General features: G+C 46.3%; 1 protein-coding gene across 16 annotated transcripts in view; it reads right to left on the bottom strand.

Moving 5' to 3' along the window:
- AGAP1 (ArfGAP with GTPase domain, ankyrin repeat and PH domain 1) overlaps positions 1 to 25811 on the bottom strand; it is a 315433-nt gene that overhangs the window by 83751 nt on the left and 205871 nt on the right. For 10 of the 16 annotated variants that reach the window (XM_048310096.1, XM_048310097.1, XM_048310099.1 and 7 more), the window contains 2 exons: positions 17152 to 17313; positions 29 to 190 (listed from right to left, as the gene is read on the bottom strand). The exons of 2 other annotated variants lie outside the window; for them this stretch is intronic. In XM_048310096.1, the coding sequence (XP_048166053.1) occupies positions 29 to 190; positions 17152 to 17313 (324 nt within the window). The remainder of the gene's footprint in view (positions 1 to 28; positions 191 to 17151; positions 17314 to 25811) is intronic. 4 more of the 16 variants (XM_048310101.1, XM_048310093.1, XM_048310092.1 and 1 more) reach the window with 2 other exon arrangements.

The raw sequence follows: 25811 nt of genomic DNA, 5'->3' as shown, positions 1-25811 counted from the left end.
TTCAGGCTTGAATTTTTTTGAAACCTACCTTCAGCTGTGCCCGAGATCCCATCAGCTTTGAAGTTGCTTGTGCTTTTCTTCCGGCGGTGCTTCTTTCTGTTGGCGTGGGGGGAAGGAGGGGGGTCCAGTTTGGGGCTGGTGGTACTGGATATACTGGGGCTGGAACACACCGAATCTCCCAGGCCGGTGTCTGCAGTTGGGTGGGGGGGGGAAAAAAAGGGAAGAAACATAAAAATGCTGCGAGATTGAAATGGGTGATGGTTGGAACCCAAGCTACAACCCCTGGCTGTACGACCTCGCAGATACGTTCTTGAGCTCATTCGGGAGATGCTCCAAACAATATCCATTATTTTGCTCAAAAAGGAACCAAAAAAGCCCAACTTGGCTGAAGTGCTGATGTAAATCCTGTTAGAGTAATAGGACTCAGCATCAATTTTAGGAGCAGGCCAGCTGGAATGCACGAAACCAATGGGAAAACACGTTATTGCTTCCAATTCTTCTTTCCTCCAAAGATCTTCCCACGCCTCACATCAACTCGTGTAACACTTGGGATGTTTTAACAGATAATGGAACAGAGATATCCCTGCATCCTCTGGATGTTCTCTGCTGTCATTAATATCAGACAGACACACGCTGTGATGGAGGCGATGGCAACAAAGGTGGGAAAATAAGGTAATGTACACCTGGTACAGGTGATAATTGTGTGATAAAGAGTCACTTCCTACCTGCTGCCAAGGAAAATAAATAATCCCACGTTACTCTGTTCAGTTTCCTGCTTTATTAACTCCAACAATTTTAAGAACTGGATCCTTCTACAGAGTAAATACTCAAGTAACCTTAATCCAGGATTTTCCCCCCAAGGTTGGTAATACGATTTTTGTTTAATTACTAGCTTGGTTTGGATTTTAATTATAAAATTCAGCATAAAACCTACACTTTAAAAGGAAAGTGCTTGCTATTATGGAAAGTGAAGCCATTTCCAGAACCTTACTTAAATACCATATTGCACTTCAGTGCAATATCAGGACTGCACTTATGTGCCATATCCTTAAAATCTCCTAGACAGATATTCAGCAAATACATTCCCACGACTGCCTTTTGGGGTTAAATACTTGGTGATTGGTTTCAGAATAGCAGACACGGGGAAAAGAACAAAAACCCTTAATATAAAGCTTAAGTGTAGTAACAGGAACACGTATCAGTTTAACTAATATGAAAATCACAAAAATATTTTAAAAACACCTTTTGATTTTTTTTTGCATAGTTAAATTCCCACAGAACTGCCTATCTGACAAAACCCAACCTATTTTGGTTTCTTTTCCTTCCTAATAAAGTTTATTTACTAATTACCCCCTAAGCACAGTTGTGCTCTAAGTTATTAGTGGGGGATAAATTATGTAGCTAATTGCCTGGCAAGAGAGACCAAATCACACATTAATCTTTATATTAAGGATTTCTGCTCTTTTCCCTACATCCACTAGCTTGAAACCAGTTCCCAAGAATTTAACCCCAAAGGGAATCATGGGGATGTGTTTACTCTGTATCAGTGTAGGAGATTTTAAAGATTTGCCCCGTAACTGGTGCAAGTGGCTTTCCTGGCTGAGTTTGCTGTCTCTCAAGGGGAGGAGGAAGGCAAACCCAGGTGAGAATCCTGGTGGGAATCCTCTTGGCCAAGGGGACACAGATCCCTTTGGATCCATGACATGGGAAGAAGATGCAGAAGAGGGTGCCAGAAACACAAAGGCATGAGCACAGATGCAGTGGGGTTACTGCCAGTCCCAAATATTGACATCCAGCTTGATTCTGGAGGTTTCCTATGTTGAAACTTAAAAAGAAGAGAAAAAACCCAGGGTGCCCAGAGAAGCTGTGGCTGCCCCTGGATCCCTGGAAGTGCCCAAGGCCAGGCTGGATGGGGCTTGGAGCAACCTGGGCTAGTGGAAGGTGTCCCCCTCTGAGGTGTCAGAACTAGATGATGTTTAACATCCCTTCCAATCCAAACCTTTCTGGGATTCTGTGATTCCAAATGCTCCACTTTTCCCCACTCATTCCCAGCTTGCACTTTAGAAACAATTGAACCCATCCGTGTTCACCACCTCATGCACCTGCAGCATCAACCACCACGCCCTGGGCCCATCAAACAGTGAAGGAACCACACAATCCTGAGGCAACGCCACGGAACACATCCTGTTAAAAACCATCAGGGTAGATCCACACACTGGTGGCAGCTCTGTCTAATTTGGAGGCTGTAAATCCCCCCAACAAAACCTGCTCGTGAGCTCTGACAAACGAGGGACGTACGGGGTTTGATGCCTGGCGTCGGGAGAGCTGAAGAATTAACCTCCCGTGGTAAATCCTCGCCATCCACAGCCCCTTGCAGGTAATAACCTGCTGTCCTTGGGTCAAACTGCTCTGAAGTGGAAGCCTGGAGCTTTCCCTCCCCCTCAACCAGCGAGGCAACGTCGATCCCTCGTAAAGGGAGCCGAGCCGATATTGTCGGTGCGTTACTGCCCCGGATTCCCGGTTTCCGAGCCCACCCTTTGAAGATGGGAGTTATTTAACATTCCCCTGGTTTAAAATATGAGCAATCAAAAGGCGCTGGGCTTCCACGCTGTGCTCTCCCATTTCCCACTCTTTCTCTTGCCTGACAAGGTATTCTTCAAATTGAAAAGAGGGCTCCTGAAAGCCCGGGCTTTGGGAAACTGTAAATGAGTTCAGGCTTCAGCCCGCTGAATGCAATTTCATCCTCCCGACTGAATACAAATAATGCATTTTATTTGGTATCAATTACCACGCCTGAGAACAGACGACCACTGCCAGCACTGTTAAATACATTAAAAAAAAAAAAGGAAAAAAAAGGAGGGAAAAAAAGGCAAGGAAAAAGGCACGGCAAATTAAAAAAGCAAGCGCCTCATTACTCCCCATCTCAACCAGCTTTGACAGAGGCACTGGAACTCATAAGCTGCGTTCCACTGGGCTGGGATGGGCTGTTTTCCAGCCATCCCGCACGTTCAATGTCAGCCATTAGTTCTTCCCAATCGGGCATCAATGTTCAACACACACCCGAAAAAATATATAATACTGGTAATAATAATAACAATCTGCAGCCTCTCCGAGCTTCAATACTTGAAGTATGAGTCAAAGCAGCAGTTTCACTTTTCACTCGGGAAGCTGACAAGCATGACTAGAGGGGGAATAAAATAACATTCAGTTCGCATAAATATCAAGCGGGCTGCTTGAGACTGATGGGCCAGGAATGTATTCTTAGCCATCATTCTGGCAGACAGGCCCAAGGACACTCATAACTTATTTTACAATCATTTAGTTTCAGCTCAAGTGGAAAACGTGACAACTTATCTCTGCTGACAAGATGCCATATCGAACCTTACAATTAACTCTCCCCCGATTATCTGCCCAGCCCATCATTAGCTCTGCGGCTCTTGATGGACTGAACGGGCACAGCTTCCCTTGATGATGGTCATGGCTCCATTACACAACACTAAGGACAAAACTCTCCCCTTGCCACGTAGCTGGGGTTGTCCTGACCAGCACATCCTCGTTTTTGCAACCGTTTCCAAGTGATGTGCAGCAAAAAGCTGCTGAAAAATGTCTCCTCCCCCAAAACGGAGCATCCTCGTCTTTCAGCCCACGCCTGTGACCTACAGCAGTGAGCCAGAGATGCCCATGGCCTCTCCCAGCAGCCAGGAGCTTTCCTCCTTGCCCTCCATCCCTCCCCACTGCAATTATTAACTCCTTCAGCTGGAAGGGAGAGCTGACACAGCCACATCGCAGAATCATTTGGCTTGGAAGGGACCTTAAACCCCAACTCCTGCCACGGGACACCTTCCACTATCCCAGGTTGTTCCAAGCCCTGTCTAGCCTGGCCTGGAACACTTCCAGGGTCGTGGCCATCCCTGTACAAGTATGTGCAGTATCTCAGCCCATGCCCACAAGCAACAAGTGACACTTGGTGACCGAACACCCCTCAAGTTATGAAGGGATGGGACATAAAAACCCCACCACTCTGCTCTTCGCAAGGTCATTTTTCTCTACGGGTGCAGGACACGTGGAATAAGACACAGATCCTTCTGCTTGTGCAAGCCCAACCCTCGTTTGCTAGAATTTACCAAACAAAACAAAAAAGCCGATGCAGCTTTTACTCCACAAAGAAGTCCCACGTCTGCCTCTCTCCAAGATCCATTTTGCAATTATGGTCATGAGAGAAATTCCTTCCAAGCACAACAAACTGTGGTAGAAGAAAGGAGGGGTGGAACAGGAGAAGCACTTTGTCTACAACTACAACCCAGAGTTAAGAGACAGAACATGAAATGAAAACCAATCCTCAGAAGAGTCTCAAGGGCTGTGCTGTTGTACTGGGCTTTATTTGCTGTTTGACACAATTTGATATCCTCTCCCAGTGTTACACGTGTTTTGTACAAGGTAACTTTCCAGCCAGTTCCCACTTCCTATCTTTTTATTGTTTTGTTGTTTGGAAGCTGCCTGTGCTCATCAAATGGATCTCAGAAACAACTCCATTTGTGTCCCCTAAGAACTTTGTGAGGGTCCACCTGGATCTGGAAAGGGTAGGAAGTTAACAGAATCATCACTGAACCACAGAATTGGAACTGACCCAACAGATCATCCCGTTCCACCCCTGCCATGGGCAGGGACACCTTCCACTAGCCCAGGCTGCTCCATGCCCCTTCCAGCGTGGCCTTGGACACTGCCAGGGATCCAGGGGCAGCCCCAGCTGCTCTGGGCACCCTGTGCCAGGGCCTGCCCACCCTCCCAGGGAACAACTCCTTCCCAATCTCCCATCCATCCCTGCCCCCTGGCAGTGGGAAGCCATTCCCTGTGTCCTGTCCCTCCATCCCTTGTCCCCAGTCCCTCTCCAGCTCTCTTGGAGCCCCTTTAGGCACTGGAAGGGGCTTTCAGGTGTCCCCAGAGCCTTCTCTTCTCCAGGTGAACACCCCCAACCCTGAACTGTCTGAAACTCAATCCAAACCCAGACTGTGCATCCTGGTGCCCCTAGGACAGAAAAACAACTACCTCACACCCCGAATTCCCAAGCCCCTGCACCAAACTTGTCCGAGATACGACTCCTTCAGCACCTGCGGCACCCGACAGAGCAGAGGTGCAGGAGATGCCAGCACAGGAGCCAAGGAGGCCAAGGAAATGAGGGAAAATAAGCCACTGTGAGCACCCCAGGCCAGGGTAAAGGAGCTGGGGGTGGAAAAAGCAGGAAAAGAGACAACATGTGAGGTACGGGAATAGCACAGCACAAAGGCTGGGACACAAAAGTCCAAGAGCGGAGCTTCGTCGTTGGCCCACGGCTCCTATTCTCTCTGTCACACACACAACCCTCTCTCCTGTGTAACCATCTGCAGCGGAACCAAGGATATTCTGACCCCTTCTATCTTCGTGTCTTTTGATTTATTTCATATTTTTGTCAAATCACCTATTTACAAAAACTTGAAACAAACTCAACAGGTGACGCTATTCTCCGCAGACCAAAGTCGAGCTTGATCTGGTTTACATTTTTCTTGCATCTTCTTGTTAAAATTTTCCAACAGGCTTTCAAAGTGAAATTAGACTTTTTTGTCAAGCCCAGCTCCCCAACACGGCCTTATTCTCAAGTGGCTGGAGATTGATTAATTTGGGTTTTTGATTTGCCGAAGTGACAAGAAGTCAGACGTTACAAAAGCGGGAGCGGTGAATGGGATCAATTAAAGAGCAGACGCAGCAACACAATTAATAGCACCAGGTTCAAGAGGAGAAAGAAAGCGCTGATGACGAAAACAACAGCAACAGCTCTGCCTGCAGCAGGAATCTTTGCTGCGACCCAAGGAAGGCTGAATCCAAAGAGGGTGTTTCAGAACTTTCACTATGCCATTAGTGCTGAAATGAAATAAGGCAAAGATGTCGGTAGCTGGTGGACTGAATAATAAAAAAATAGCTGGACACTTTCATCTTCCACACGTGTGTTTTAAATAAAGGTGAGAAAAGCAATCCTTTTATTTCAACAGGAGAAGCAAGAGACTATAACTATCTGTAGTTTGTATTTCAGACCCATTTCCCCGAGCTGAGATTTTTCTGGCTGTGAAATCCACTGCTCTCCAGCTTCCCTTTACAGCTATTACCATAAATGTTCTATCAAGTTCTTTATCTTCCTCCTCTGCCTCAGACCGAAGTTAAAGGGATGCTGCAATCGCACAGCGACTGCGGAAGGACGGAGTCAGGCACAGATGTACAGGACTGACATTAAAATCCTGTCAGAACTGCAGCTTGGCACAAGTCTGGGGATGTAATAAACACTTGGGAGTGGGGGAGAAGGGGTGGCATGAGATTGCAGCTTCCAGGATGAAAAAAAGCAGCAAATATTTGTCAAGTACAGAGAGCTCACACCTTCGGGAGGAATTAGGTGCATGTGGTCGTCGCTGAGCTGAGTTCAGCTCGGACACTCAAGCTATGGAGGGCTTAAATTAACCTGCTGCACTGAAGGAAATCAAAGGAAGCTCTGAGCAGAACTGGGGGATGGAGATCAAAGAGCCTCAGGAGTCTTCCCCTTCCACGGCATCTCCCATTTTTGCAGCTTTGTGCCCAGAGCCTGCAGTTCTCAAAGCTGTCCTGTCATCCTCAGGAAGCCCCCCTCAGGAATGACTCCTTTCCTCTAAGAGCAATTTCAAGTAAATAAGGAAAACAAAGCTTCCTTCTTGACAAAAAAAGAGGGATCTCCCTGCTTTTGGAGGGTCCGGCTCTTGCTGTGTGGCAGCACCTCAAGTGACCAGACCTCTGGGCACATTTGGCCTGAGAGCATCACTTCCACTTTGTGGCAAAGGAGGTACATCACCCACAGCCTTGGGAGAGAAGATCAGTCTCAAGATGGCCAGGCACAGATATTGGAAGGCTTCAGTAATTTTGGAAAGACCCTCATTACCATCTCCCTTATCTAAAGGGAAGCCACGCCACCTCCAGCTCATTCCCTACCAACGTGCAGCGCTGGGCCGTCCTGAAGGAAGCGTGAGAGCAGAAACCCAACAACAGCTCTTAGAAAACCCCACTAAAGTCCATTTTCCCTCCTAAGGAGCAACACATTACAGTGCTGGCGAAACAGCATCCCGCTCCCTGGAACCTGAAGGATTGCTAGGAAGAAAAGAAGCTCCCTTTCAAAGGAAGCTCCTCATATCCATAAGGAATTCACCAGCTGACACAAGGAGAGGACACAGCCATTTCCTCCACGATTCTCTCCCGTGTTGCCAGGATGGTGACAAGCAAAGCAAAGACTGTGTTTCAGACGACCTGCAACCTGAGATCCTAATCTTCCTCCACACATCTTGCCTTGCAGCAGGTTTGGGTCAGGGGCAGGGATGATATAAACTACTCCCTGAGCGAGCAGGGCTTGTTAATTTATCTCATCCCCCGCTACAGACGCATCTCTGTGCTCCCCGCCTCTCACTGGATGTGAATGTGCCCCGTGGAAAGATCAAGCCTGACAAGTTGTTTGAACACGTAAGGACAACAAACCAGGAAAGAGCTGCAAGTCTGGGATGCTGCAGGATGCCACCACATCCCAAGGCAAACTAACTTCGTGGCTCCTGCTGCACAGACCTACAGTCGAGACATAGAGGGAATTCTCTAATTTTTCTGGCAGAACGTTTTCACTGGGCAGCAGCAGCCCTGTGAGCCCTATGTGGTGTCACCCTGAATTGCTCCCAACTGGGTGTACGATGCTGTGGGTGTTGTTGTTTCCCCTGGCCATCAACTGTGATGTGCAACAGAGAGGTGAAAGGCAGTACAAAAGGCAGAAATTACGGGCATTTATTGCAGGTAACTTGCTCATTTCAGGGAATTTGTTCCCTCTCCACGAGGGAGAAAGGAGATGGATGGTCCTTTTGAAGACAAACCTCAGGGCAGAACCTCCTGGTTCAATTCCAGGTCACGTGTTGGGCTCCCTGGGCCAGTTTGGGGAGCAGCCTGGCCTAGTGGGAGGCTGGAACAGGATGGTGTTTAAGGCCCTTCCAACCCAAACCCTCCTGTGATTCATGCTGTGACTGGTTTCTATCTCCCCCTTTTGAAGCCAGGTAGATCATCAGACATCTCAAGAACAGCTGCCAACTGCAGCACCATGAATCTGGCAAACCCACCAGGACCATCCCAAGGAATGGTGATGTGGGAACAAACAGCCACTTGGAGCACACTTAAAGAACACATCCTGCCTGGGTGAGCGAGCTCCATCACAGTCAGGTACATACAAATATGTGGCAAATCCTAGTTTAGATCCAAATGAGATGCATAATAAATTCACCTTAATTACACAGAGAGCTCCACCCTGATCTAACCATCAGCATTGCGCTCTCATTGCATTAAAAAATCCTCATTTAACAACATTTTGCTTTGAAATAGAGCCTGCAGGTCACCAGGCACTTGGAAAATAATGAATCCATGGCTTACTGAATCACTTCCTACTAAAATATTTACCTTGTGTTTCAAGATAGGCAAAGTAAGACAGAGAGGAAGAACTGACTCTCTTCAAAGAGATGCTCAGAGCCAGAAAGATGTCTCGTCTCTACTCCTGTACTTTAACCTTCCGTCTGTATAACCTGTGGATAACTTCAAGCTTCAAACCCACTCTGTGGTAATTGAGAAGAGGTTAGGAAACTCTCCACTGTCAGTCCATGAGACTTCAGTGACAAGCCCTAATATCGGTGTTTTGGAGGAAGGAAAAAAAAAAAAACCAAAACCAAGAGACTTTCACTATTAACATTTTCCAATTAAAGCTGAATAATTGCTGTACATCAAATTGGCTGTTAATTGCATCATGCTAGGCAGGAAAAAGCTAAGGCTTTCCTGGTAATGTATGCCACGAGCAGCGGTGTCAGAAAGGAAAAGAAATAATGGAAGCAACACCAAGACTACTCTTAATCAAAGGCAAAATCAAACATTTTCCCATCGCAGAGACCCAGAGCTGCAAAGCAAAGCTCTTAAAACACAAAGCTCTCTCTTTCAGAGGTGTCAGGTGGCGTAACTGCCATCGACAAACTTTTTTTTTTTTAATTTTTCAGTTTAATCCAGCCCTTTTTCTAGCTGCTGGATAAATAAGTCGGGGCCCTTCTGGCGCTCATCAGAGAAGCCCCCGGTGCACTGGATCCTCCTCATCGCCCTGGCCCATGGGTGGCACAGCCACGGCTGCGTGAAGGGATGACATCAACTGTGACAAATGAAGGCACTTGAAAGGAGAAGCTCTCCCACCTGCAGGAAGGGAAGGCTGGGGCTCTGCGCTCCAGCTGGCCCCCAACAATGCCCAGGTTGTGCCCAGGGCCCGGCACAGAGGCTCCTTTCACTCCTTGAGCCGTGTGCGCTGTGAGGCAGCTTTGAAGTGTTGGATTGCACAGGTAAGGAATACACAACATCCCCTGAGCAGCCCACGCTCCGGGCTCTGCGCTGGGGGAAACTGAGCCCGCCAACAGCCACGCTTGGTGGGGCAGCTGCTCTGCTCTTAATTGCAACAGAAACTTCATTAAGGCCCAGAAGGAACAAAAGCACCGGGTGTGTGTGGCTTGCACGCTCTTCCTCCAGACCCTACGAGACAAAGCACGGCACTCTCAGCCATGCATTCCACAAGAATGTAACTATTACAGGCATCTAGTGGAACTTCTGAAGTGTGGATGTGCAAAGAAGAAGTCCTCAAATCAGGAGTTGCCCCCGTAGTAGCTGTACATTAACATTTTGCTTCCTCAACTTCGCGTTTAAACCTTTACGTTATTAGATAAACTTAGATTATTTCAATTGAGATTAAAAGATTAAGAAAAAATAAAGGTGTGTACTGATTTGGGAAGCTTATTTATTTCCCTCCTTAAGTCTTCCTTATGAAGTGCTTAAACAAGGAATGCACTGGGCTTATGAAATTTGTAAGGCACACTACTCGAATCAAGGAGTTTATAAAACGTCGCATTCTGCTCCCGCAGTGCTATGGCTTCGCTCTGTGTTTACCTGAGAGTATCTCTCTCCATTTATAATGTTCTCTGCAAACACAATGTGATTTTCAAAGTCCATAAACTCCTGCAGGATATTGTGTGAACCCAGCTCTTGCATTTACTGCAAACGTTTCAGATTAAAGCAACCTTAAACTGCAAACATCCAAAACAAAAACCTTTAAAAATTAAGCTCTTCTACATAAGAATGAGAGTACAGGATGGGCTCCCTGACGAAGAATCCCACTTGTCCAGGGGTGTGAGCATCTTCAATATTAAGCCTTACATTAAAAAGGTTTCCATGTAATGATTCAAAATAATGGTTCTAATACAGAACCAGAGAAGGGAAGACATTTTGCAGACTTCTAAGAGCTATATCTGTCAAATGTCAAATGTCTGAGCTACACAGAACCACGATGGGTATTGAGCTTCCTTCCTTGAGAAGTCCTGACTTTTGGAAAGTGTTTCTTGGACAGGAGCTTAAAGAGCTGACGAAGATAACATTCCCTCTCCTCACTGTTCTGTCAGGTTAAAGCTTAAACTCCAAGAATAAACATAAAGTGCACTGGCTTGAGGGTTTTTTCCCTCTTTTTCTCCTGAGTAGGGATAACAGAGATAACAGAGAAGGTGTGACAACCAAGCCCAGCTACAGGCAGAAAAAGCACTGATTTACTGAACACTGCCAGACAATCAAATCAGATTAATCAACATCAGTAACCAGAAAAAAAAACCCCACCTTTTTTCCCCTATGAGAAAGAATGTGCCACTCGCATTTTTACTTCGGTGTAAATCCCAAGCCAAACTAAATGCAAAATATGTATTTAAGCATCCATCAGTAAATGCTGGGAAAACCCAGAGCTTTATAGTTCAGACAAAAAGTTGATTTTGTCCCAGTTTGGTGTTTGCTGAGCTGCCACCCGTGGCCTGGATGGGCAGGAGAAAGGCACAGATCCACAGAGGAACTTAGGCTGGAAAAGCCCTCTGAGAGCCTCGGGTCCAGCCCCCAACCCACCACTGAAACATGTTCCTAAGTGCCACACACATTTTTTAACACTTCCAGGGATTGCGACTCCAAAGTTTCCCATTAAGTTGAGATTCCTATGGTGTACAGAACAGAAAGAGTGAGCACTGGGTCCTACTGCTTCCAGAGGCTAACACATTCCTAAAAACCCCAGGCAGAGAGCATCAGTGGGATTAATGCTCTGAACCTCTTTTCAGAGCACTTATTTATCACCACTGCCCTCCAGGCCTTACACCACTTTGGGGAACCACAGGCTGCAAAACCCCGTCTTCCCCTGCCTGAATTAAAATCAGTTTGAAATCTCAAGTCCTGCAGGATCAGCAAGTCCAAAAAACCCCCAGTTCCCTATTACATCTTCATTGTTACATAGAATTTTTGAACATTTCTGGTTGACTGGGCTGTTTCAGGTAAGAGCTTGTCAAGAATGTCAAGTAAATTTGAATACTGGAAGTTTCTCAGTACACAAGCTCACGCTGAAAGGGGATGGTTTTCAAGAAATTGCTAAAAAGTAGTGCTTTATAACCCGAGTTTCCTCAAGGTACGTAGAGAAAGCAAAGGCAGTCCTAAGTTGTTGTTAGCAAAGTTTACCCTGCTGAACTGACATCATTTCCCTCTGGAAATGTTTTGCCAAAAGCGATCTGTGGATCACAAAAAGGTATGAAAAGTAGAGGAATGTTCCCTTTCCCTTCCCGTGCAAGGTGATGCAAACTATGTGCACATATTACACATGGTGAATTTTATTATGTTAAGGAGTAAGAACTACAGAAAACCCCAGAGCAGCTCTAAAGCAGCTAGGAAAAAAAAAAGGAGAAAACAAATCTACATTTGCTTTTCAGTCACAATTTCCATATTTAAAAAGGAGGAAAAAGCTCTTCCTACCTAAACCATCTGTATATACTGAGCACGAATAATTCCAAAATTCTATAAATCTATGTGAAATTCTATCACGGATCCTGGTCAAGAGCTTGCCTATGGAATTCCAACAGCTCTCAGTGGCATTTTCTGATGTCAGATGCAAGCTGAACCATTTCCTTTTCCAAGGCAGAGCAGAAGGTTCCATCACTTAATCATTCCCAGCACTTAGGATCAGACAAGTAAGGCAAGTTGCAAGGTCTGCATTAATATCAACACTCCAGCGACCTCTCACACCCCATGGCACAGTGAGAACTCAATTTTACATTAATAAACCCTAACACCAAACTGTTAGAAACTCAGAAGACACCAGGTATTACAACTTCCATAAATTACAGCCGAGCTCAAATGGCCCGTACAAGCAATTGTACAGTGATAAAGCCTAAGTGGATGATATTTAAACAGATATTTGATTTATGGCAGAATTTTACATCGTGCTGGAATTCAAATGACAATTTACAAGCCCAGAGACGAGAAATCCCTGTCCCATGCAAACTGCTGTTTGCAGTGCTCTGTCAGAAGAGCGGAATGCTGAATCCTTCAGGAAGGAATCCTTCCCTCTGACGGTCTCGGGGCACAGAAGCCAAATGATAAAACAGGACATTTAAAAAGAGAATGAACCAAGCTGCTGCTTCATCCCCCAGGTAGGAAATTACATCCTTGGTCTTCTCAGAGTGAAGTCTGACAAATCTCACATTTGCAAGGCAGCTGCCTGTGGTTCCCGGCACCACAAAAACCTCTGATGGCAAATTTGAGGGTTTGTCAGTCAGGCTCTTCAGAGGTGCACGGATTGTGACGACTGGGGAACAGACAGATCCATCTCTGTAGTGGCATCAGCACCACTAAAGTCACAGAACTGGAAAGGTTGGAAAAGCCCTCCAAGGCCATCGAGTCCAGCCTGTGACCGTCGCCCAGCCCAGAGTGCCACATCCAGTCGTTCCCTGGGGCACCTCCAGGCATGGGGACCCCAAACTTCCCTGGGCAGCCCCTGCTAGTGCCTGAGCACCCTTTCCATGAAGGAATTCTTCCTGATGTCCACCCTGTCCCTCCCCTGGCCCAGCCTGAGGCCGTTCCCTCTCCTCCTGTCCCTGTTCCCTGGCAGCAGAGCCCGATTTCCCCCCCGGCTGCCCCCTCCTGTCAGGGACTTGTGCAGAGCCACAAGGTCCCCCCTGAGCCTCCTTTGCTCCAGCCTGAGCCCCTTTCCAGCTCCCTCAGCCGCTCCTGGGGCTCCAGCCCCTCCCCAGCTCCACTGTCCTTCTCTAGACAAATTATTAACCATCATGAAAAAATTGTATTTCAGACTGAAATCGGAGATGCCTCAGGGGAGTCCTCCCGGGCAGCTTTTCACTGAAGCCTCAGAACAGGCCTGTTAAGAAAATTAGCAGGAAAAGTGGCCTCAAGTTGTGCCAGGGGAGGTTCATACTGGATACTAGGAAAATTTCCTCACTGAAAGGGTGGTCAGGAACTGGCACAGGCTGCCCAGGGAAGTGGTGGAGTCTCCATCCCTGGAAGTGTTCAGAAAACACGTGGATGTGGCACACGTAGGGATTAGTGGTGGGTTTGGCAGTGCTGGGTTAAAGGTGGGACTTGATGATATTAGAGGGCTTTTCCAACTAAAAATGTTGTGATTTTATGAAAACAAGAGCTGGATTTGCAGGGGAGGAATTGTGGGATGCACAGCCTAGAACCGAACTTGCACACCCGAACAGGCCGCGAATGGCTCCCCTGAGACCAGAAATCCTCTTGTTCCCCAGCAACGAGCAACTACAGGTAATTCTGGGTGATAAAAAGAAAAAAAAATCCATCAAGGAGAAGATTTATCAGAGGAAAAAACCTCGCAGGCTTCCAGCAGGATCCAGGAAAACCTCTCGGCCAATAGCTGGAGCAGCAGTAATTGTTCCAAATCTATCAATAAAGCTGAGCTGCTCCTTCATTGACTGCAAACACCAATTTCTTTCATGGGGGATTATAAGTTGATGTTCATGGTCTCTCTACCACCATTAGGGTGATAAACAGTTGAAACTACATCAGGATCTGACACGCAGATCAATTCTGGGTCCATAAAGAATCTACACAAGAGGTTCCTGGACAGGGATTTACTGCCCCCAGTTTTTATTCCCTCTCGCTGCTAAAATTACTTCTGTCAAGCACTTACAAGAGTACGGAGGAGAAAGGGGAGGGGGGGGAAAAAAAGGGAGGAAAAAAGGCAAAAAGAATTAATTTTTCATGTGCTGCTGGAACAGCCTTTTGAAAATTCGGGAGTTTTTAAGGCAAATATGTTCCTGCTTTGGATGATGATGCTGAACAGCAGGTGGGACTGAGCTAAATAGTGAGCCAGCAGCACGAGCTGCTCACTATCCAGCACGCAGCAATTTGAAACACCAAACTAAGCTGTCGAGATTTTCTCCCAGGGCAGTCGCGGGCTTCATGTTACCAGCGCCAAATTATATTAGACATTTAATTTTAAACCTCAGGTACTTAAATGTAAAACCTTACAACAGTAATAGTCATAAAGCAGTGGGGCATTCCATTTCAGAGAATGGATTTTTCTATTTTTCCCCTTTAATTTAACCAGCACCTCCTGTTTTGTGGCTCTGCCCACTACAAAGTAATTTATCTAATTAGGAGATGTTCACAGCTGCTTGAAAGACAGAAGCCCCAGGAAACCAAAGGTCTGGTTTGGAAGACTTTGAAAAGTTCTCTGGAGCCACACAAAGTATTAATTTAATGTGAAAAAAAGGTGCAGAGAAAAATTGAATCCCAATATGTTATTTTGTCTACAATAAAACCATGTGACAATAAGCAGGCATATTCTCCAGTACATTGGCATTTGAATTCCAAAAGATGCTTAGCTTCTTGCCATACCTGCTGCTTTCACAGTATTAGCTTTTTATGACTAAAATTCAAAAATCTTTTAATGGAGAAAAAGCCCCCAGAAATTAAAAAGGGTTTTTCATGCGTCAACTTGCCAACATAAAGGACACATCTCTGAGCTTGCCCAAAGATGATACACTCAGGGCAATCAATTATTCTTGAGGTTCTGTAGGAGTTTTGGTGCAATACTTCTGAGTCTGCTGACCCTGAGTTGCCTAAAACTCGTCGCTAATCCAATTTTCCCCCCATATTTAAAAAAAACCCAAACTTAATTTTTTTTTTTTTTAATATTAGAACCTCTGCAAGAAATTATTCACAAGAACCCACCAGTCACCTGCAATTTCAAAATAAATATTTCATAGGTAATTCTGGCTGTCGTCTCTCTTGAGGCAGAAGTAATCTCATACGAATGTCAAGTCAGAAAAAGGTACTGCACATATGGGGGAGTGCAGAGAGCTGGGGTGGGAGAAAAGGCTCCCTTCACCAGGGAAGGAATTGCAAATCAGCCTGGGATCAGCAGCAGGAGCAATAAGTCCAGCAAAAATATAGCATTTTGAAGTCAAGGGGATGGCAAAAAGAAGGAATTCAGGTGCTATTCCTACTTTTTAAGATTCTATTTCCATGCCACTTGTAGGAATTCACTGAGTTTTGAAGGTTTGAAGATTTTTCTCCCCTGCAGCCTCAGTTGTAGCATCTGGCACAGGGATGGCACCTGCTCACCTGCCTGCAGGTGTGTCAAGGTGCACAGGACTGCAGCCTACAGCTCTTGCTTTCCTCCTGGAGCCAGCACTCAACATTCTCCATCTTGCCTTAGAAAAGCTACAGGATAAAAGGCACCAAAAAGCCCAAACTTTGGTCTAAGATTTTTAGAACGGAGGTAGAGTTGGGGTGGATTAAAAAGATAAAGCAGCTCTGGAAAAAAGAGGCAGAAAATACATGGTTTTAAGTGGGAAACCAGCTCAGCATCCATGCAGGGCAATGCTGCCTCCCCTAAAAGCTTAACCAGGAGTGGGTGAGCTGGGTGGGCACAGAAGAGAAACAGGGCTGAAGCCTTTATTTCACTGTGCTGCTTCACAACATCCCTGCCTTCCTGCAAGGCTCCATCACAAATCTCTTAGTCAAAACCTGGACCATTTAAATCCAAATTCTCCTGAAGGTGCTGCCCCCACATTCACAGCTCCAGAAATGTCTGTGCTTTGGTAACCATGAGTTTGATAGTTGATGCCACTCAGAAACAAGGTGATCACGGATTTTAGACCCTCTGTTCTCCTAAGGTGGCACCAAAAACCTGTCCAGAGCTGCTGGAAAACCCAGAGATGCTCTCAGGGCTATGCTCAGATTCAGACCTTATACAGGTACAGAGATATACATGGGACAGGTGAAACAGTTCCCATATCCCCCCTAACTGTCCCCATTTTAGGGGCAGCCACCAGAAACAGCATTCCTCCCCTTGTTTCTGACCTACTCACCCTGGTCTGGTAGCAAATACCACATCTACCCTTTAAAAACAACCACCCACTGTCTCACTGCTACAATCTAATAATTCCTAAACACCATCAGGAATAGTGTCTGCTCCTTTTAATGCTGTTAAGTGCCACAGAGGAAACACTAAGACTGTACCAGGAGTGTGCAGGCATTAGAGCAAGAGCACAGCAGAGAAAGGACATGCTGAGGAGAAGATCTGGAGGGTCATTGACTGCTAATACCCATCACATGGGGCAAGGAATCTGAGTATCAAGCAAACAACCTGTATTATGTGGCTGCCCTGCCCTGGGAATGCTCAAGGCCAGGTTAGATGGGGCTTGGAGCACCCTGGGATAGTGGAAGGCATCTCTGCCCATAGCAGAGGATTTTTAAGGTCCCTTCAAACCCAAACCATTCTGGGATCCTCTGATTATGCACCTGAAATAAAAATTAAGCAGTATTGTAACTACATTAGCTCTTCATGTTGAAAAAAGAATCACAGAATTCTTTCAGGCTGCTCCAAGCCCCAATGTCCAGCCTGGCCTTGGGCACTGCCAGGGATCCAGGGGCAGCCACAGCTCCTCTGGGCACCCTGTGCCAGGGCCTGCCCACCCTCACAGGGAAGGATTTCTCCCTAATTTGCAATCCAAACCTCCTCTCTTTCAGTTTAAAGCCATTCCCCCTTGTCCTGTCACTCCATGCCCTCGTAAAAAAAAGTATTCTACCGATCCATTCCCTTTTGCCTAATCCCGATTCTTCCCTCAGGTGCTGCAAGCTCGGCACCCAGCAGCACAACGGGGCCACAGAGCTTCATTTTTATTTATTTATTTTTTCCTTTTGAAAAAAAGCAAGAGCACCAAACTGCCCCTTCACCCCACAGCACGTGACCCCCCCCAGCTCCAGGTTTCTTACCACTGCTAATGCCAGAGTTGGCAATGACTGTGGCCTCGCTCCACTGATCTGCACTGGAGACCGAGTAGGAGCGCTGGTGCATACCGTCCGGGCGGCTGTTGAAGGACACCAGACTGATCCCACTGGCCATCTGAGACACAGATGTGCTAGTAGTCACGTTCCCTAGGCACAAACGGAAAACAAATCGTGTCAATAGAGAGGACAAAAGGGATTTTGCATCAGGGTGGACGGGGGGGGTATCTTAACAAGAGCAGAAACAGCCACGCAACGACCCTCCCTGAAGCGCTGGAGCTGGCGGGCCTGAGACCAGAGCTTCCAGCAGCTCAAATCCAGCTAAGAGGACAAAAAAAGCCAAAATTTGCACGGTGTCACCTCGTTCTGCTCGTTCACCTTCTGGGAAACACCATCTTCCACCACCCTGCTAGCAGGCACTCTCTCTGCAGCTTCTCTGCTTGTTAGACTGCGCACAGAAAATCAATCTGTTCCTGAAAGCCACCGTTTGTACAACTGAGCTGAGACAACTGAGCCAACTCCAAGAGTTTAAAACAATCCACCTCTAAGTAATACCTGAGGCAGGTATGTGCCCCAAGAATACAGTGATGGGGAGCAAATGACAGCCAGCACTGAGAGACCAAGGGGAAAAAAAACTTTCTTGGACATTTAATCTTAATAACAACCTTGTGACACAAAGCACACATTGGACTGACTGCAAGGATCATTCCTGGGTCTCATCCCAGGAACGGGAGACAGAAAGGGACACAGGACGAACAGCCTTTACCCAGTAAACACTCCTGTATTTTCATGATCACTGAGGCCTAGGACATTAAAATGCTGGGAGCTGTGCGCGAGGGGGTGTGACAGGGACAGGTTTCTCACCATAAAACAGGAGAAGTGGGATCTGGTTGAACTCATTTTAGAGCAGGAACAATTAAAACCTTTCCAGAAACTCAGGTTTCTGATGGTCTTACTTACAACTTGCTATGGGCCAAACCCTGCTCCACGGTTTTGGGTTCTGAGCACACTTTGCTCCGTACCTAGCACGGGTCTTGCATATCAAAAGCCACAAAGAATTTACAGTGCCAGTTTCATTGCCCATGGCAGGCTCTCTAAAGGTGCCCCACAGGTCCCCTATGGACTGAAGAACACTCTTAAAAAACACATGCAAAGGGAAAGGAGCAGACGCAATATTATAACGTACCCTCACACTTTGCATTTCCATTGCACCTTCTACTGATGAGTTCAGAAAAATTAATGAATTAATTTTCAATGCTCCTGTGAGGTTGTTAATTATCTGCTATCATTTCCCCCATTTTTCAGAGGTTAAATGACCCAGGGCCACAAAGGAAGATTGTGGCAGGCTTGAAAATAAAACCCAGATCTCCTGACTCCCAGTTCTATCATTATGTCTTTTCCCAGAGCAGCCTTTGGGAAGACAGCAGAGCTCAGTGAACTACTTTGTGTTTATTAGAGTTGGCATAATTGTCCCTTTCTCTCCTCCCCTTTCCCAAGACAAAATCTCCTCTTTAGTCCTTAACACGGATCCATCACAGTGTCTGTGTCTTCAATGCACTTACTCAGCCCTCAAGAACTTCTGCATGGCAATCCCTGCTTTGCAGGCATGAAATACGGACAGAAAAACTCATTTCTTTAATTATGCAAAGTCTAAGGTGGCTTTTGGAACCATGTTGGGACCTCCCAAGGCATAAGACTACAGAGCAGAGGACTAAATTGTAATTCAGTATCTTAAAACCACAATAGAAAATGAAAACATGAGCTGACAGAAGTTGTGTTTTGTGCTGTCTTAAAGGGAATCTCTCCCTCCAAATCAACTTCTGTGATGCTGCCGATGCTCACTTTGAAATCACCTTTTCCTCTGGTTTTCACCATCCAGAAAAAACTATGAACATTAATAAATTATTTTGATGATCCACCAAATTAAAGGGAGTGGCTGATGCGATTGACTAGAGTTTGAGACAGAGTGGATTCTACAAACTCGAGATTTAGGCCAACATAGACACAACAGAAGCAGTGACATTTTTATGCTGACGTCTTCCACCTAGTCCACAAGTTTTTGAACACCAGTGTCCATTCACCTTCGAACCATGATGCAGAAACAACACCTTGAAAAGAGAATACCAAGATTTCTGTGTCCTCATGTCAGCACCAGAAGCTTTACTCTCACCTTAAAGCCATCTGAGGAAACTCCAACCCTACATTTTGGCATGAACCTGTTGAGAAGTGACTTATTCTGGAAACCAAAGAAGAATTCTTCTTCCACTGCACCTCTCTCAAAGGTATGGGCTGCTAGCACGGAATAGGTGCCAAGGGCATTCACGTGACACTTCAGTGCTCAGTGATGAACCCAGCCCAGCTCCCCTTTTTCCTACTGCCATAGCCTGGTAACCTTCATCCTGCAACCTTCATGATAATATTTGTTCAGGATTAAATTCCACTCTGTCCAGGTGTATTTTCATGATGTATCAGACCATCAAGCCAGAATCCACGAGTAGGTATCAGAAGGGCCAGACTACAGAAAATAGTGTGCTTTTTCCTGTCTCCCTCCTCGATCTGTTTAGCACAAACTTGTTACTCAGAACCTTATTTAAAAATCATCATTTCCCAATCCATCACTAACTCTTCCACTTTCCAGTCTAACTGCAGGACATGTATCCCACACTAGGTGCTGATGCTGCCGCCCCAAAACAAGGCCTGCTGCTCTGTGCCACGCAGCCGCGTGTGCCACACAGAGCTTCTCCAACACAGCCCCATCTACAGTGGGCAAACCCCAATCCAGGCCTGGCAGAAGCCCTTTAACTTTCCTCAGGGATAAAGCTTTAACAGCACAAACCAGCTCAGTCTTTCAGCAGACAAGCGGGAGAGAGTGAAAAAGAGCAGGCCAGCAGCACTCAGTGAAAATGCTGAAGATCTCCCCACCCCTGGCAGGGGGGTTGGACCAGATGAGATTTAAGGGTCCTCCCAACCCAAACCATTCCGTGGTTGTCTGATGTACGAAAAGCAAAGTCTGTATGTTGGGTTAGGCACGTGAAGCCTGCACATCCTGCACCTCTTGTCCCACACCCATCTCCACATTAACCCCGAGCTCCCGGCCTGCTACCTGGCCCACGCTGGAGCTGTGAAAGAGTTGCCTCTTCAAATGCATCCTATATGCATCAGCTGGTTGCTCAAGTTGATTAGCAGGGGGCAGTTAAATTACTATGCTAATCCATGTATTCTCAGCACTGTTTCCTTGATATGGATATGTGTATATGCTTACTGGGAAGCCTTGATTAGTTCAAGCTTCAGTGTGTCAAAGGCTCCAGATTCTTTCCAAAGAATAATTTTAGCTGTACTCACATCCCTAAAGTGTGGGAGCTGATTTGAAAAGGTACTTACCTCTACCATATGCTATTTTTCTTTAAACAATTTGCATTTCAAAGGGAATATGGCATTTATATTTGAATGAATATCAGTATGTTGCCAGAACTTGTCTCAAATGAGCAAAAAAAAAGATGCTGGTCTCCTATTGAACAGAAATGTTTTCATCTACCAAAGGAGCATCAAAGGAAGAGTTCCTCTTTCTAGCTCTAGACAGCTTTATTAAAACTATCTTTTCTGATGTTATAAAACACCCCGTTACGACCGCGCTTACAAAACGTTCAAACAATTAAGCCCCACAAAACCCATCCAAATTAAGATTCAAGGTAATTTCCAGGTTTGGCCACTGCTCAGCAGAAGAGCCCACAAGAGAAGTGAGCGTGCTCACACAAAATCCCACTGATATCCCCATTTATTCAGTATAAATCGCTGTAAAGAGCAGGTGGAGACAAGAGGAATTAAGCTGAGCAGTGCCTGTGTGTGGAGGAGCTGAGGGAAACAGACACTGGGGGCAGAAGGAGAACAAGGGAGTCATTCTGGCTCTTCACACGCAGCCCTTTTGGATTTCCAAAACAGAGCAGGAACGCAACACTCGGAAATGATATGGAAATAACCAGGATTTGCACAAACACAGGACCAGACAAGAGGTGAACAGTGTGTTGGTAAAAGCCAAAAGGTAAAGGGTCTATTGTAAAAATTGTAATAAAATATGCAATTCAGGTTAATACAAATGCTGTCTTACATATATATGCAGTGACTTGTCCATCAAAAAAGAAACCACTCGTGGTTTTGGTCATGGCTGCTCCTGTAATGGAACAGTGTGAGGGACAGCACGTCAGCAACGCCTCTTTTGCTGGTTTTTAACTTAATAATCCAGTGAATCATCACAGGTTAGTGTAACAGACACATCATTTCAAGCCTTCACCAACTACACCACCCACTAATTACGAATGCAGAACGAATGTAATTCACAAGCAGACCCTGAGAAGTGAGATACGAGTGACACGAACGATACAGGGCACCAATGATTTCCATTCCCCGCTGCAGACACATCTGTGATTTCCCCCAAACAAATCAGCTACCAGAAGTTACATCCTCAAGTGCAACTAATATACTCCTGGATTTATGAGACGAGCAGTCAGTGCAGGAGTTGTGAAGCAGAACTATATTTTTCCGTGAAGCAGCAGCGTATGAGACTCGCAGAGGGGCTGCACAGAAAGACTGAATCAGATAAACTGCAGCCCTACTGCTCTGCTTTCACCATGTTTTATTTGTGCCAAGCTCCTCATGTTCCTGATGAGCTTCTCTTCCAAAAAAAAAAAAAAAGAAGAGAAGAGAAAGAAATAAACCTCTTAAGGCCAGAGGGCTGCGCTCACCAGCTGTTCGAACTAATGAAAAATACATTAGAGTTGTGGGTCAGGAAATCCTGACTCTTGATATCAGAGGGTTAATTGTTTCAAATCGTGTTGGGTCAATTTGTGTTGCAGGAATTCTGCCTATTCTTGAAATGCCCTCTAATTCAGCACCAGGCACTGTCAAGTAGGTTAGACTGGCTGCTGGCTGCCTGCTCCAAACCCACACCCAGCATGGCTCCCTCGAGTCTCTTCAGGCATCAGGGTGGAGAGGGAAAGGGAGATGTCCCCATTGCTGTCTGCAAAAGGATGCGAAGCATTCCCTTCCCATCCTCAGTTCTGCATCACACTCGGGAATTAACTCGCAGAGTTGTGCAGCCACCTTTCCAAGGGACAAACCTTCCCTGAGAAGTGTCTGACCATCCCAGCTGGACTTCCTGCCTCTCCTGCACCTATAGATAGGAACCTTGGCACCAGGAACACGTGGGGATGGCTCTTCAGGGTTCTATCAGTTTGCTGCCTCAGCATCCATCTTTTCCAGGTGCATCCGCCTTTCTGGGCCCACTCTGGAGATCGTGTGCTGCACTGAAATCTGGGAAAACAGCAACTTAAAGCTTCCTGCCTCTCCCACTAAGGAGTCAGTCTGCACTGGGAAGGAAGGGACTGCCCAGGTGTCTGGTCACGTTCTGAGGAAACTGGGGGGCCTGGAGAGCTCCAAATTTCATAGTCAGGTTCTTGAGTGGGGTGAAATTCCCTCAAGTATTGCCATGGATTCCGCTTCATCCCGACAGCAGCGTGCAAACAGCACGTGGTCTCTGCCCTGGGTTTATCAGGCACCTAAAATTACTTGAGGTTACTCATACGTGAAACAAGAATGAGTGAGAGGGAGGGTTGGAAACAGGGGATCTCTCAGGTCCCTTCCTACCCAAACCACTGCGACTCTGTGACATATATCTTTCCAAACCACACTGGTTCCAGTGCTGAACCTCTCCCTCAACACGCTGACAATCATTTCCAACACTGCAGCAGCAAACTTGCTTGTGAGTTTTACCTAGTTTTAAAACTTTTTTTTTCCCCAGAAGCATTTATTTACTGAACAAAATTCCTGAGGACAAGCAGCTATTCCTAGAGGAAGCCCTTCCACCTCCATACCCACCGAACTGGGCTCGATTAGCAGCGCACAAACCAAGTGGGGTCAGTACTAATGAACAAACAAGGCAGTGCCAAGAAATATCCTGGCAGTGAAGGACGTGGTGCTGGGAGTATAACGAGGAAAGCCATTATTCTCAGAGCATGCCAAAGCAACACAGCAAGTGTGGAGGAAAATTAAGTCATCAGAGGAGACATCTCTTCTAAAAGAAAGTTAAACCCAACATCTTCACCGCGGGCTCCTGCTCAAGATCCCCGACTATTTATTCTGCTGGGATCAAAGTCTGCTTTCCTTTCCTGGCAGGCGTATGATTATTTTTTCTGTAGTCTTAACAAATAACAGCAATAAATTAGATATGCCTGGCTTTCTGGGCAAGTCCTGATTGAGGTTATCTGCTTGTTCAGGGACTGCAGCTTTAAGACCCGGAGGTGAGCGTTTTGCACTGGCAAAAACTCTGCTTTGTGTTGCTCTAATTTGGTTGTGAATCCCGACAGGAACCACGGATTTAACTCTGCAAAAAATAACAGCAGAGATCCAAATCATTCCGAGGGAGGTACAGCGGAGCATGTGCAGGGCCCTGAGGCAACGGATGTGAAACGCTTCCCAATCCCTTTGCCTGCCTGTGGAAACTGTCAATAATGGAATTGGAGAGGGGTGGTGGGTCCTACCTGCGCACTGAGATGAACCAGGCTAACTTTGGGAGCTTCCCACGAGCTCCAACCCACCCCAAACCCTGCGAGCTGCAGCCAGAGCCCTCCTCGGGGTGGGGAGGGACCACTGCAGGCATTCACCGCCTCTTCAGCAACCGGAACAAAGAAACTTTATTTTCGCAAAAGAGACAATAGATACGAACGCGAGATGACTCTTTTTTTTTTTTTTTTTTTAAATAGCTATTGCCACTGTAACAGCAGCTAAGTGAATGCATGTCTGCAGTGTGAGCAGTTTTGATAAACAGCCTCTGCGGGCCACACAACGGGGATAATGTATCCTTAAGTACTGCCAATGAGCTGCCATTCTGCACAGCCAATTACTTCTGTGCGTCTGTCACTCAAAGGAAAAATGACTGAGCCCATTAGATCAAACCTTTGTCACTGTTCCTAATGCACTCTTAGGCCTCATTAATCTGAGGGAGCAGCAACACAGCCGCCGGTGCCTCATTGCCTCCCCCACAACAGGCCCACGTGAATCTTCTCATCTCTCCCCCAAGTGCACCACGTTAATCAAGCTCTCCTTATTACCCCGGTCCCTGTCACGGCGGAGAGCGCTCTCTCTCTTAAATGCTCTCATTATGGTCCATCTTTAGAGCCGGCTGAGTGGAAAAAAAAAAAAAAAAAAAAAAAAAAAATAGAGGGGGGGGGGAGAAAAAAAACCAACAAAAACCCGAGCCAGAGAGAAAGAGAAGAGGAAAAAGCAAGTCCGATCACATTAATATTCATGACAATAATTAGTATTCTAGGTCACTGAATATTCATGCTATTAGTTTGGTTTTTTATGGGTTTGCTGGATGTCCTGATTGCTGGAGTGTGGAGGAAAACAGCATGGTTGGGACTTTAGATGTCAACGGCAGTTCAATACTCCAAACACATTTGTGAATTTTTTTTTTTTCTCCCCTGTTCGGTAAATCAGCTTCAACCCTCCCGATGGCTTTAATATCTTAAAATCACTGGGGGGGAAAAGCACAAACGATCCTGCAAAGGTCTGAACATCCAACCAGTTCGTGCTGCAGCATGTGACCGTCAAGACACCGGGATTGCACCGGGTGGACAAGGCAGATGTGGGATTTTATCCAGGATAAGGCGCCACGGAGGCATGAAAATCATCCAGAGGGAAACAGGCACCGACTGCGGGCTCCAGTCACCTGCCTGAAGCTCCACGACAAATTCCTACCTCATCATCATTAGGGATTTGCCCACCTCGAGAAAGGATCCTCAGACATCTTGTTCTTCCTTTTTTTCCCTGAAGAGAAAAATCTCAGCAAACTCACTTTTCTCAGTATTTAACAAATGCAGTTATTTTATCTAATATTTGTTTCATTAGGGTTAATGCGTGCTCTGCTCCCCTCCCCCCACTGGTAAGGAATATAGGGTACTAACAGTGAAAGTTTCTTTTTCTCTAGTTCTGGAAAGGGCAAATCCTAGTCCAAAGGAACCGGGGAAAACGACCTTGAGGGATCCCCCTCTAGTGGGATGAAAGGGAAATCCCGGATGCGTTTGAAATTGGGCTTTTTCCCTTTGAAACGAGCAAACTGCCAACTTCTCCCTCCTGTCGCTGCAGCTGTGTATCACTGAGCCAACAGCAAAGCCACCCAAATGGAAAACTGACTCGGGTGAGCAATGACAAAAGTAAGTCACAAACTTGCAGCTGCACTCAAAACTCGCGCTCGAGTCGAAGCGCGGGGAACGTTTGGCGCGAAGTCACCTCACGTCCCTCGCCCCACCGCAGGATTGGCAAAGAATAACTCCCAAAAACCAACCTCTTGGCCATGTGGGAACCACACCAGATCACCTCCCAGCAGGGAATTCAGAGGAGATTCCAGAATTCAGGACTCGGTTCAGCATTTATTCGCAAAGGCGCCCAAGATCCGCGGGCTTTGGAGCAATTGCCCACGCTTGTGAGCTCTTGGCTTGATAAACATTTTTACCCGTCATCAGCCTGATCGTAACATCTGAATCCTCACAGTGACCTCCAATTAAAAAAGATTATTGCATGATCTGCAAAACCCACCGAGGGTTTGATAGATGATCACAATTAATAACAGGCAGGAAGCTCGCACTGCTAAGAAC

The sequence above is a fragment of the Corvus hawaiiensis genome, chromosome 7 (assembly GCF_020740725.1).
Source record: "Corvus hawaiiensis isolate bCorHaw1 chromosome 7, bCorHaw1.pri.cur, whole genome shotgun sequence".
NCBI lineage: Eukaryota > Metazoa > Chordata > Aves > Passeriformes > Corvidae > Corvus > Corvus hawaiiensis.
Note: the sequence above shows the minus strand (reverse complement) of the source record. Positions and strands in the feature narration are given on the sequence as shown.